The sequence below is a fragment of the Petaurus breviceps genome, unplaced genomic scaffold (genome assembly GCF_028583685.1).
Source record: "Petaurus breviceps papuanus isolate PSGF00001 unplaced genomic scaffold, PetGlider_PUasm1.0 90865, whole genome shotgun sequence".
NCBI classification, from domain to species: Eukaryota; Metazoa; Chordata; class Mammalia; order Diprotodontia; family Petauridae; genus Petaurus; species Petaurus breviceps.
In genome coordinates, this window is record NW_027187367.1 from 8,640,394 (window position 1) to 8,653,168 (window position 12,775).

The 12,775-nt window shown below is 49.1% G+C and overlaps 1 protein-coding gene across 2 annotated transcripts in view; it reads left to right on the plus strand.

Moving 5' to 3' along the window:
- The window catches only part of PACSIN1 (protein kinase C and casein kinase substrate in neurons 1), a 119,785-nt gene extending 112,464 nt beyond the window's left edge, over positions 1–7,321 (plus strand). For both annotated transcript variants that reach the window (XM_069073484.1, XM_069073485.1), the window contains exons 6-10: positions 77–252; positions 1,794–1,914; positions 2,054–2,181; positions 3,509–3,696; positions 4,339–7,321. In XM_069073484.1, coding sequence (XP_068929585.1) covers positions 77–252; positions 1,794–1,914; positions 2,054–2,181; positions 3,509–3,696; positions 4,339–4,448 — 723 coding nt within the window. In that variant the 3' untranslated portion in view covers positions 4,449–7,321. The remainder of the gene's footprint in view (positions 1–76; positions 253–1,793; positions 1,915–2,053; positions 2,182–3,508; positions 3,697–4,338) is intronic.
- Positions 7,322–12,775: the final 5,454 nt, after the last annotated feature.

Consider the following 12,775-nt stretch of genomic DNA (forward strand, 5'->3'; position numbering starts at 1 on the left):
CCTCCTTCCCTTCCTTCCTTCCTTCCTTCCTCTCTCCCTCCCTCTTCCCTCCCTACATTCCTTCCTTCCTCAACAGACCCAGGAGAAATATGAGAAGGTGTTGGATGAGATTGGCAAGTCAACGCCCCAGTACATGGAAGGCATGGAGCAGGTATTCGAACAATGCCAGCAGTTTGAGGAGAAGAGGCTGGTTTTCCTGAAGGAAGTGCTCTTGGATATAAAGCGCCACCTCAACTTGGCGGAAAGCGGCAGGTACCGAGGCTGGGCATGGGGGAGGGGTTAAGACCCTAGGATAGGAAGGGATCATCTTCTCTCTGGTCCAACCCCTTTGTTTTATGCCTGAATCAAGCCTCAAGCATTGATTTAGGGGGCTGTGAGCTAGGTTATGTGCCAGAGACAAAAAACAGGAGTCCCTGCCCTCAAGAGTCTGCCTTTTACCATCAGGATAAATATTCACAGATAGGTAGATACAGGGTCTAGGCAAAATAAATGCAGAGTGATTTGGGGTATGTTGACAACCCCGGGGAGCTCAGAAACATCTTCTTGAAGTGGCCTTTGAAGGGAAGGCGACTTGGAGGAGAATCCCCTCCTCCCCTACCCCCTCTTGTCCCACCTCCGCCCAAGGAACAGCCTGAACAGGGAGATGGAGAGGGAATTCAGGGAACTCCGTGAGGATCTGTGTGGCTATAGCATGGACCATGTGTGGAGAAGTCATGTGCCATGAGCCTGGGAAGATAAGCGGGAGCCAGACTGGGAAGGAAAGCAGTCTTTGTGTCCTCTTAAGAGGTACAAGGGAGTCACTGAAGATTTTTGAGCAGTGGAGTCACAAGGTCACGGCTGGCACCACAGATGCATCTGAGATTGTTGCCTAAGAGCCTTGAGAATTCAACCAGCCCTACAGTGACCTGGGAAGAGTACAGCCCTGCCTTTAAGGTGCTCCATGCACCCCACATGTATGTACAGACGCTTAGCGCCGTGCTCAGCACATTTTATTGCTGTTCAGTCATTCTCAGTTGTGTCTGACTCTTCACGACCCCATTTGGGGTTTTCTTGGCAAAGATACTGGAGTGTTTTTGCCATTATCTTCTCCAGCTCATTTTATAGATGAGGAAACTGAGGTACACAGGGTGAAGTGACTTGCCCAGGGTCACACAGAGAGTAAGTGTCTAAAGGCCAGATTTAAAGTCAGGTCTTCCTTACTCCAGGCCCAGAGCTCTATCCACTGGGCCACCTAGCCACTCTTTTCCCAGCATATAGTCGATACTTAAATATTTATTCACTGACTGACTGACAGACATTATCTTATTTAATCCTTACAACAACCTAGCGAGGCAGGTGCTATGGGTATTATTATCCCCATTTTGTAGATGAGAAAACTGAGGGTCAGAGAAAATTCTTTAATCTTGTCCTTGGTCTTAGAGCTAGAAAATGTTAGAAGTAGCATTTGAACCCAGGTCTTCCAAGTCTCCAAGGCTATCTGCTGGTCCATGATGTCTCTCTAATACTACAATTTGACAGAATGGGAGGAAAAAGAAGGAAGAGGCTCTGGGCTCAATTACCAGCATTGCATGGGCACAGAGGGTATCCTTATACCAGCGTTAGGTACACACCTCCTCTGTGCCCACTCTTTGTGGAGGTAGCCTTGGGGTTACCTGATCTGAGGTGCCCTCAGAGGAAGAATCTTGACGATTTCCAGAAGGTGACCTGAGCTGAACCCTGGGTGTGGTCTGGTTTCTCCCCTTGAACTTCAGGCAGAGACATGAGTGACCTCCCCCAATTTCTCCCTTGCTCAGTTACATCAATGTGTACCGTGAGCTGGAGCAGACAATCCGGGGGGCCGATGCCCAGGAAGACCTCAAGTGGTTCCGAAGCACCAGCGGGCCTGGCATGCCCATGAATTGGCCCCAGTTTGAGGTCAGTGTTTCCTGCCTTTCTGGTGTGTGGAGGTGGACTTGGGGCTGGTGAGGAAGAGGCAGGGAGGGCCAGGAGGAGGGAGTCATGTGGAGGGAGCATGAAGCAGCCTTACGGATACCCATACCCCATATGCCACTAGGAATGGAACCCAGACCTCACCCATACCATCACCAGGAAGGAGAAACTGCCCAAGAAGAATGAGGGTGTGACCCTGACCAATGCCTCAGGGGTGGTAGAGTCTATGGCCCAGGCTGGGGACCGTGGCAGGTGAGTACCAGGTGGGCATACCTTCTCTCCCCCACCTCTCAAGTTGGTCCTCCACTGGAGCTTCTTGTTGCCCGGAGATGTGCCCAAGCATCGGACATATGGGATCCATTAATAAATCATTATAATTCTAGTAGGTATAGGCTGAATGAGATGGCCTTGAAAGACCTTTATAATTGAAATTCTAGGACCTTAACAATAAAAATGGTATCACCTCTCATATTCCTAAAGCATTTAAAAACGTTTCACCAAATCCTCTCACATCTGTTACTTTTTTAGTTATTTCTGGCAGCCTGGTTGGTAGACAGAACAGGGAAGTTTTCATGTGTCCCTTACTTTATGCACTGTGATAGCATTCTGATAGAACATGCTTAAATTGAATCTTATTTGGAATGTTATCAGAAGAGGGACACTATTTAAGGAAATCTATAAAAGATCCTCTGTAATGCAAACCATTAGAGGTCCCCTTTCCTGGGATTGCTTAAAATGAAGCCAGACTGTAGCTCCATTTTACAGATGGGGAAACACTGAGGCACAGACCGCACCCCCCCCCCCCCCCCCCAAGGATTGCTTGCTTAGGGTAACTCAGCTAGTTAGAAGCAAAGCTGGGATTTGAACCCAGATCTCTTGACTCTAGGGACCACTGTAGAGGAGTTTCTCCCTCTTCCTGATCCCATCCTCTAGCACCTCATTGTTTAGAGAATTTTGGAACAGGGTCTTTGAAAGGCTGCCACATCAAAGAGAGATTAATTTTGTTTATTTGGAGAGGGCAGAAGCTGGGAGCAATGGGTGCCAATTGCAAAGGGGAAGATTTAGGCTTGATGTCAGGAAAAATTTCTTAATCAATGGAGCTGCTCCAGAGTAGAATGGCCTGCCTTAAATGGTGATGGGTTGCCCCTCATTTTTTTTTCTTTAAGTGTAAGATCACTCACTTTATGAGTTACAAATATTATCTCATTTGATCCTTACAATAACCCTGGGAGGTGTATTCTATTATTATCCCCATTTTACAGATGAAGAAAATTGAGCTAAACAGAAGCTAAGTGACTTGCCTAGGAACACATAGCTAATAAGTGTCTAAGGCAGGATTTGAACTCAGGTCTCTCTCACTCTAGAATCTGTCCCTCCTGATGCTGCAACTAACTGTGGGATTTATTATAGTAGAGATTCCTTTGGTGTCTGGGTTAGCCTAGATTGTCAGATGACCCAGTGGTCTCTTTCAGCCCTAAAATTCTGCGATTCTGTGATTTGTGCTGGGGGAGAGTGGGAAGCCCCTTGAGGACAAGGCCAATGATGATCTTTCCCCTTCCCCTGTTCCTCCTCCACTCAGTGTCAGCAGCTATGACCGGAACCAGCCGTATGCCGCTGAGTGGTCTGATGATGAGAGTGGAAATCCCTTCGGGGCGGGTGAGGCCAACGGGGGTGCCAACCCTTTTGAGGATGATGCCAAGGGGGTGCGTGTTCGGGCACTCTATGATTACGATGGGCAGGAGCAGGACGAGCTCAGCTTCAAAGCAGGTTTGACCTGGGGGGGTCCCAGGGGATGGGACATGGGACATGGGTGAGCAAAGAGTAGAGTTTCTGTCTGGGAATTAGATGACACGTAGACATGGGAAAATCATGAAAGTCAGAGACATGGGGGAAGCTGGGAGAGAACAAGTGTTGGGCAGTTGTGAGAGTGTAGCAGGGACTCTTGAGGGTGTGACTCAAAAAGCAGGGGATAGATGTAGATATGGTAGCAGACTACAAGAGTGAAGGTATGTGGGACCTGAAAGGCAAGGGGTCAGGGGATAAAGATTGGAATATGGAAGATGGAAATGTGGAGTGTTGGGAGACTGGCAGAAGAGAATTCCAGACAGAATGTAGGGTAGAATTAAGGGTCCCCATTACAAGAGTCAAACCATATCGCCCCTTTTTTTTGGAGGGGGGAAGGTAAGGCAATTGGAATTAAGTGACTTGCCCAAGGTCACGAGGCTAGTAAGTGTTAAGTGTCTGCGGTGGGCTTTGAACTCAAGTCCTCCTGATTCCAGGGCCAGTGTTCTATTCACTGCACCAACCTAGATGCCCCCAGAACTTAGGGTTGGGTTGTTTGTTTGTTTTGTTTGCCACATCCCTTTCCTTTCTAACCATTAACCTCTCTCTCCTGGTATGCTCCTCCAGGAGACGAACTCACCAAACTGGGAGAAGAAGATGAGCAGGGATGGTGCCGCGGTCGGCTGGACAGCGGGCAGCTCGGCCTCTACCCCGCCAACTACGTGGAGTCCGTCTAACGTCTCCCCCATCTCCCTTCTCCTGCCGTCTATACCCTTCATCCCTTGCCGACCCTCTTCCGCCTTCTCTCCTTTCTGATCTACCCTCTTCCACAGTCAGCCCATTCCTCCTCCTGCCCCAGCTCCATAGAGTTCCAGACATATTTTCCAATCAAGCTTTTATTTTTTTAAAAGTCGTCTTGGGAAGAAAAAAAATAGAAAAAAAAAGAAAAACAAAGAAAAACCAGAAATAAGCATTCGAAATAGCACCATAGAGTGGGGGCAGGGAAGGGGTAGGGTTGGGGAAGTAATCCCCTTGCAGGTGAGGGGCCACAGCCTCGGCCAGCAATGTTGGCAAGGGCTCTTGGCCTTCAGATCTCACCAAGGAGGTCTGTCTCTCTGTGCCCTTCAGAAGTCTCCCAAGACTCCTCCTCCAAGATCCCTCACTCCTATCCATTCTCCTCAGGTTGGCTCACAGAATGTCAGAGCTGGAAGGGACCTTACAGACTGTCTAGTCCAGCCCCCTCATTTTATAGAGGAGGAAACAGAAGCCTGGAAAGGCAAAATGACTGGTCTAAGGTCACATCACAGGGTAGTAGCAGACAAGAACTCAGGACTCCTGACTCTTCAATCCAATGCTTTTTCTACTAGACCACACTGACCTCTGTAAGGACTCTTGTTCCCACCCCCTCCCCCCTCAAGGATCTCTCTCTCTCTCTCTCTCTGTCTCTCTGTCTCTCTCTCTCTGTCTCTCTGTCTCTCTCTCTCTCTGTCTCTCTGTCTCTCTGTCTCTGTCTCTGTCTCTGTCTCTCTGTCTCTGTCTCTCTCTGTCTCTGTCTCTGTCTCTCTGTCTCTGTCTCTGTCTCTCTCTCTGTCTCTCTCTCTCTCTCTCTGTCTCTCTCTCTCTCTTTCTCTGTCTCTCTCTCTCTCTCCTATTTCTTTTTCCACAAGAGGACAGCCCACTCCACCTCCCATTTGGGTCCCCCTGAGGACTGCTATCTAAGGGATAGTGAGATCTTTCAGTTTCTGAGTCTTCCATTGGGCTTTCTGAGGTCTTCCTATTCTCACATGTCCTTTCCTTATGCTATTCCATCCTCTCTCCTGGTGGCTATGGAAAAAGTGGGCAAGAAGGAGATGCAGGTGAAATGGCTGTGTGGGGGGGTGGCAGGATGGACCCCTTCCCTCCAACCTGGGGTAGATGGGAGGTAGTAGCTCCCACAGGGTAGTTTTGGAGAATTAAAGGTGCAGGCACTCCCAGCAATGAGAGATGGGGAGGTAAGGATGCCCTGAGCATGTCCTGATCTTGGCTCACCCTGATCTAGGGCCCCTGTTTGGGGGACAGAGGGAACAGTCTTTTCCTTCTTGAGTTGTTGGGCTTAGTCCCATGTGTCACAGGATACGGGATGCTGGTTCAGAGTCCAACTGGGATCATCAAGGTTGTAGCAGTGAGACCATTTCTTCCCACCCTTTCTCCCATCCCTAAGCCTGAGTTAGGGGTGTTGAGGATAAGCCCCAGCTTGGGAGGAATGGCCTTTCCCAGAAGTTCATGCTCTTAGCATAACTCCATGGTGGGGAAGGGAGAGTAATTGCCTCAGGGCAGTCATCTTACCCCAGCCATGGTTGCTGACCTGGATAGAAGGGGATGCCCCTCTAAATATACCTACACATGGATACCTCACCCCCAAGTAAACACTTGCTAGATGGCTTCTAGAACTCCAAAGTTCTGAAAAGGTCTAGCACCTTGCAGACAAAATCAGCAACATTAGCAACTACTTTTGTCAACAGAGGATGCAGGAAAGCAACATTTTATTATGTTTGACATTCAGAACCCAAGTAGGTAGGCCCCCGCCTCTTTTACTCTCTATTTCTAGATATGCCATGAGGATCCCATTGTCCCTCTCCACTTCTTCACATCTTATCCTTCCCCTTCCCCTTCCTGGCCTCTCTGGAGCAGGCACTAGAGGGACTCTGTCCCTAAAAGTCTGAGTGAGCTCGTGGTTGGGAACCATCCTTTGAAACCTTGGGTCTGTGGGGCTACTGGCAAGGGAGAAGGGGAGGAATTGCCATGGGAGGGGTAATAATGTTATTCCTCTTGGCTCTCTCTACCTCCATTCAGAATCCTAGGGCTACTGTCTTCTTCACCCTCTCCCCTCATCCTCAAGAGAGTTACTCCTAGAAACTGAGGTCACTACCCTCTCCCCCAACCTGGCCCTCTACTGGACAGGCCTCCATGACTCCCAATTCACTTAGGAGGAAGAATGGACAGGGGAAGAGCAGCCTTTGGGAAGCCCTGACACTTTAGCAAGATGGCTACTGTCTTAGGTGACACAGTAGTCTGATTTCCCTGGAGTCTTCTTTTCTCCTCGATTCCTTTATCTTCACCTTGTCAGGGAGGGGGTGAGTTTGTTTCTGCTTCCCTTCTCTCCCCACCTCCTTAGTCTGGGTAAGCTTGGACCATGGCCCTGTGAGTTCAGGAGGCCTGATGGTCTCTACAGACAGGGATCAAAGAATTTCCTGCCAAAATGGAAGGCAGGAGACACCAGAGACAGGATTTCAGATCTTTGTCTCCTCCAATCAGGGGCACTTGGGAGATAAACTGCATTCAAGGCAAAGGCCAGCAGCCAGGAATAGGATGAGAGAAAACTACAGCATCTTCCCTGCCCCCATCTTGCTACTGGAGTGTGTCTTGGTCTAGTGGTAGGGAGTGGTGGTAGTGAAGGGTGTTTTGGTGACCCATGAAATTGTACAGTCAAACAAATAGGTCTGCCTGGGGAGCTGATGCCAATGGATGGCCATGCACCACCAGGTGAGACTTGATTTAGCAGCTCTCAATGCCAGCCCTTGGAAATCTTCAATCCTCCTCCACCTCCTAGAGCATACTAAACAGAAGTCAAGTCTAGAAGCATCAATATCCTTTATTTCTTAATCTGATTGCCCCTTTATTGCTGTTAAAGCTGAAGGAAGTCTGAGCCATTGGGAGCTGTGGAAGTGGAGTTTGAAGCTCAGGACCATGGATAGAAACCCCTTCCTTGGACAGGGTCACAAAGAACCTCCAGAGAGAGTTCTTGGATTTTTTTTTTTTTTTTGCCTCCAGATGCCTTGACTTTTTCATTATCCTAGTATCTACCCTGAAGCTTTAACTCCCACACTCTTGGAGCCCTTGATGCCCAGTGGCAATGTTCGGAGAGAGGCCTAATTGGAGTCTGATCTCTCCCTTGGGTTGAAGGCAGCCACCCACTAGGTGCACTGCCCCTCTTTAGCCTTTAACCACACCAACAAATCTTCCCATTCCCTCTCTCTCCATCATTGATACAGCTTTAGACTTCTACTCTAATTTGGGATGGTCCCCTGTAGAACTCAAAGCATTATTTCAGGAAACTTCCAATCAAGAATAGGCAGAAAGGGCCCAGGAATCCACCTCTCTCCCAGGGTTGTTATGAGGATAAAATGAGATAATGATCATGAAACATTTAGCACGGTGTCTGGCACTATAAGTGATATATAAATGTTAGCTGTTACAATCCAGCTCCTGATCCCAGAAGCAAATCTCTCCTGGTTATTCCTAAAACCAGTTAGGACAGTGGGACTCTGCCTCTTGTTTTCTCCCCTCCTCCTCACCTTCCTATACCCCTCCTCATGGAAATGATGACTTATGACTTATACATCTTAGGACACAGATGCCACTCTCTCTTAGTGACATACCCGGAGATATCTCTGCAGTTAGGGAAGGGAGGGGGATGCTGCTTTGTCCAATCTCTAAGTCTCTCTTCTTTTCTTTCTGCACTGGACTCCAACCTAGCCATGCCCAAGGAATTGTTTTGGGGCCTCCATCCCTTCTGACTGCTGAGAAGTTCCCATACCCACACTTTGTCCCAGGAGAACTTCCACCTCATACTTCTCTGGCTTCTCTGGGACTTTGGGGCTGGCCTCTACCCTGACTTGCCCAGTCTAAAGGGGGCATCTACAAGGGAATGTGAGAAGGCCAGGGGTGAATTCCTGTGGCCCCATAACACACACACACACACACACACACACACACACACACAAAAACAACCATACTCCTTCATTGTGGTCCATCCCCATACCTACCCCATAATACACACACATACACATACATACAAATATATACATATACATACATGTGTGTATACATATATACATATGCATACATGTGTGTATACATACATACATATATTTGTTTATATTTATATACTGTGATTGACTGGATAAAAACCAGAAATCTGTTGCTGTCTCTTGGACTTTCTTAATTTGAATATCCTCTACTTCTGGGGTCTGAGAGACCTCCTGAGATTTTCTTTCACAGTCTGTTTATCATTATGGGGCAAGTCCACAGAGAGAAAAAGTGGTGCTGTAGAAAGGGTGCTGGCCCAAGGATTCAGGAAACTCTAGTTCTTGTCTTATTATCTGCCAAGAACTTGCTCAGTATCCTCAGGCAAGTGACTTCTCCAGACATCAGGTTCCTGTCCTGGAAGAGGAGGGGGTTGGCCTGTTTGGTCCCTTCCAGATTTGCCATCTTATCAACTCAAGGACCAGCAGAGACTAGATGGCCTCTCATGGAGGAGACCATTGGAAACAAAAAGTGCCAATGAGGAGGTCAGACTTAGTGGGCACCTGAGAGCTGTGCTCAAATATCTGAAGAGGTGTCATTTGGAAGAGGGACAAAGGAGAAACGAGGAATAATGGATAGAAGTGGAAAAGAGATTGTTTTTAGCTTAATAAAAGGAAAAACCACTCATCAGTTAGATCTATCCTAGAGAGGGATTGGGCTATTGAAGGAGGTAGTGAGGTCCCTACTACTGAATATGTTCAATGGTTAGATGACCTCTTATGGAGAATATCATAGTGGGGGAGTAGGAAGGGGGCACTTATTCATGCAGGAATAGAACCAGAGGGCTTCTGAGGTCCCTACTAACTCTGTGATTAGTTCTGAAGTCACCAAGGACGGAAGGTATTTGGAAAAGGTTAATGGAGGAAATAGATGGATAGAAAGGTTGAGTCCTGGGCAGGTAAGGCCAGGGATGGAGGCTGTGGGGTGGAAGTTTGGTAGGCTGCCTTCCCAAGGCCTGGCTATTGTCCTCGTGTTGCTGTAACCCTGTTCTCTGGGCTCCTGAGCTCCCTATCCTACCAGCAGTGACTGGGGACTTCTTGGCCACCCCCCTTACTCCACCAGCTCCCTTCACTGCCCTATACCACAGGCTCTTCCCTTAACTCCCTGTTCTTCCCATCCCAACTCAAGCAAAACGATCCCCAGGACAGAGCCAGGGTCAAATCTGTAGCTACACCATGCATTAGGGGTAAAGAGGCAATGTGAGACATTTGGAATCAGGATTGGTGGCAATCCTGGCCTGCTATTTATTACTTTGGTGACCTTGGACAAGTCATTTTCCCTTCTCTAGGCTCATTTTCTTCCTTTGTAAAATGGGAGGTGGAGAAGTTGACTCTCAGTATATTAGGTTTTATTGCTTTTCTTATCTATCTTAAGCCCCACTGTCCAGAGTGGGCAGGGAAGTCTGATGTCCCTATTCTGGGTAAAATTGCTTCTTATGGCAAGACTTCTCCAAATAGTGGGGTTCACAGTGTTTTCTGTACCGGTTGGGACCTCTCTCCCCAGCTGCAGCCCCAGGGACAGGAGCAAAGAAGACTTGGGGTGGGGGTGGGTTAGAGAAGGAAACTGGATCCAGAGGTATGGTTTCCCTGGGGTAAGTCAGAGCAGGGTGGGTCATTCAGACTATACAGTCCTTTCACCCAGACAAAGTCCTAACTCTGAGAGTCCTTGGTTCTATAATTCAGTGATATTCCCGATGAAGAGCACTTCATGGTCGCCCACGGTCATCTTGCACGGATGAATAGAGGGTACAGAATGTGAAGAGGTGGGTTTCAGAGAACCTGGCTTTAGTTGCCCTGAGAAGAATCCTAGCCCAGCCTCTGAACTGGTGAAGAGCGGTTGGTTAGGGAGAGAGTCCTTCTATCTGAGTTGGAAACTCACTGGAACAAACAGGGTTCCAAGCAGTGTTGGTTCTGGGAGAAAACAGGGCACCCGATGTATATTAACATCCTTCCCTCCTCTTCCTCCGTCCCATCTCCCACCAAACCTCTGAAGAAGGTTCTCTTCACAGTCCACTCTGAGGTCCTAGAGCAGGGCCTGGAGAGCAGATACAGTGACACAAGGCCATCCCATTGCTGTTTCCTCATAGTCTGAGTTCGCATCTTTGTCCAACCTGCCTGTCCCCTCTCCCCTCTCTGTCCAACAGATATAATAGAGGGGAAGGACCCCGGGTCCCAATCAGACCCCCTGACCCCTTGACAACCCCCAGATCTATGAATAAAGACAAAACTATTTTATTCAGGTATATGAGCTTGGTTATTGGTGGGACCCTGGCAATGGGAATCACACCTGGTGGGGGACAAAGGCCTTTTTGAAGAGTTGAGGTGTGGGCCCAGTGTTTGGAAACTCAAAAGTAGGTGCTGGAGAAATGGAGGAATTGGTCTGGGTGGGGGCGGGGATAGGGTGGTGGTTGGGGCAGGGCACAGTTTGCTGGCATAATACAGCCTCACTTGCAGGCTCCTATCAGGGTCACCAAGGGGACCAAGGTTGGGAAGCAGATTTGTGGGACATAGTCTCTTATACCTCTGTGTGGGTCTTGAAGTACATACAACTAGACAGAGCTTCCCTCCTACCCCTACCCCATTCCATCCCTGTTCTTCCCTCTTCCTGTAGCTTCCACCCTAGTCCTAAGGCCCTAGCCTCTCCTGCTCATTGACTCTCCTTCCTTTTCTGCTGACTCTTCCCTCCCTCAGGTCCCTGAGATAGCTCTTCTGCCTCGAGCAGGGGTGGGGAACCTGTGGCTTTGAGGCCACACGTGGCCTTCTAGAGCCTTGGGTGAGGCCTTTTGACAGAGTCCAAGTTTTACAGAACAAATCCTTTTCTTAAGGGGATTTGTTCTATGAGGTTTGGATTCAGTCAAAGGGCCACACTGGAGGACCTCTAGGCCGCAGGTTCCCCCCCCCTGACCTAGATATTCTTCCCAGTCCCAAGTTCTGGGAGAGGGTGGGGTGCTTAGAGGAGAGAATCACCTAGAACTCCTGCCAGGGGCAGAGCCAGGGAAGCTAAAGATGGACCCTAGAAGGAGTGGGAGGAGACAAAGAAAACCTGTTGAGCAAACCCCATGCTAAGGATCTGGCCTGGGCTGCAAGCCCTCCTCCTCCCCTGCTAGGGGGAAGAAGGAGTGGAGGAGTTAAGACGGTTCAGGATGGGACAGCTGGGACCCGGTTATGGATCAGCCACTGCTGCTGCCCCTTCCAGCTCTCTGGTTCTGCCATTCTGGGATCAGCAGAGCCCAGAGGCAAGGGGGTCAGAGACAGAAGCACCCCTTTCGCTGGGGCCATTCAGATGGCACAGAAGATGCCAATAGTCTGTTTGCTCAATGCAGAAGTAAACTTTTTCCTTGACAATAAAACTGCTGGGGGGTAGGAAAGGACAGTCCAGGAGACCAGGGTTAACCCTCAGTTCTCTGAGGCTCCCTTTGGCTCTGACTCCATCTCCTATTTTGGACTCAAAGGCCTTGGGTTCAAATTCTGGCTCCTCCACTAACTAGCTGTGTCAGCTCAGGTAAGACTCTTTGGGCCTCAGTTCCTTCACCTGTATAATGAGGGAGTGGGATTCAATGGCCTCTGAGGTTCCTTCTGAATCTGTGATCCTGTGATTCTTTGGTGGGGTGGGGACTGAGCAGTAGAGAATCACAGTTTCTCTTAAGCAAGTTGCCATGGGGCTGAGTCCCAGACCTTCCCGTTAAAGCTCACACCTACTTGCACCCGCCACCCCGCTCTCTCACACCTCTTCAGTTGGCACAAATCCTCCCACCCTCACAAGTCTGGAAATAGACACATTCACAGAAACACTCCTGATGGGATGGGGAATCTCAAGGTCTGTTCACAAAAGAGATAAACAACTAACTTCTGGAGGGGTGGGGGGCTTGACAATCCCCCTGACCTTAGCTCACTCCCAGCTCCCCTAAGAGGCTCCAGCGAGATAGACACATTTATAAGGTGTGATGGATGCCCTAAGGGAGCTGGGAAAGGATTGGGGATCATACTCCCTCCCCCCACTCTAGATAGTCTCCCAAAGGCTTGCAATGACAAGAGCCTCCTTTGGCAAGAGTAGAGACGGGGGGAGATGGGGCGGCACCTGCATTTGTCATAGTGGTAAACGCTGGTCAGATGGATCTGGTATGGGGGCTTGGGGCTGTTCAAGCTTTGAAACCTCTTTATCTCATCCTTCTTTCGTGTCCCCTCCAGGAGGCCAAGCCTATCACCCCAGGCTTGAGCTG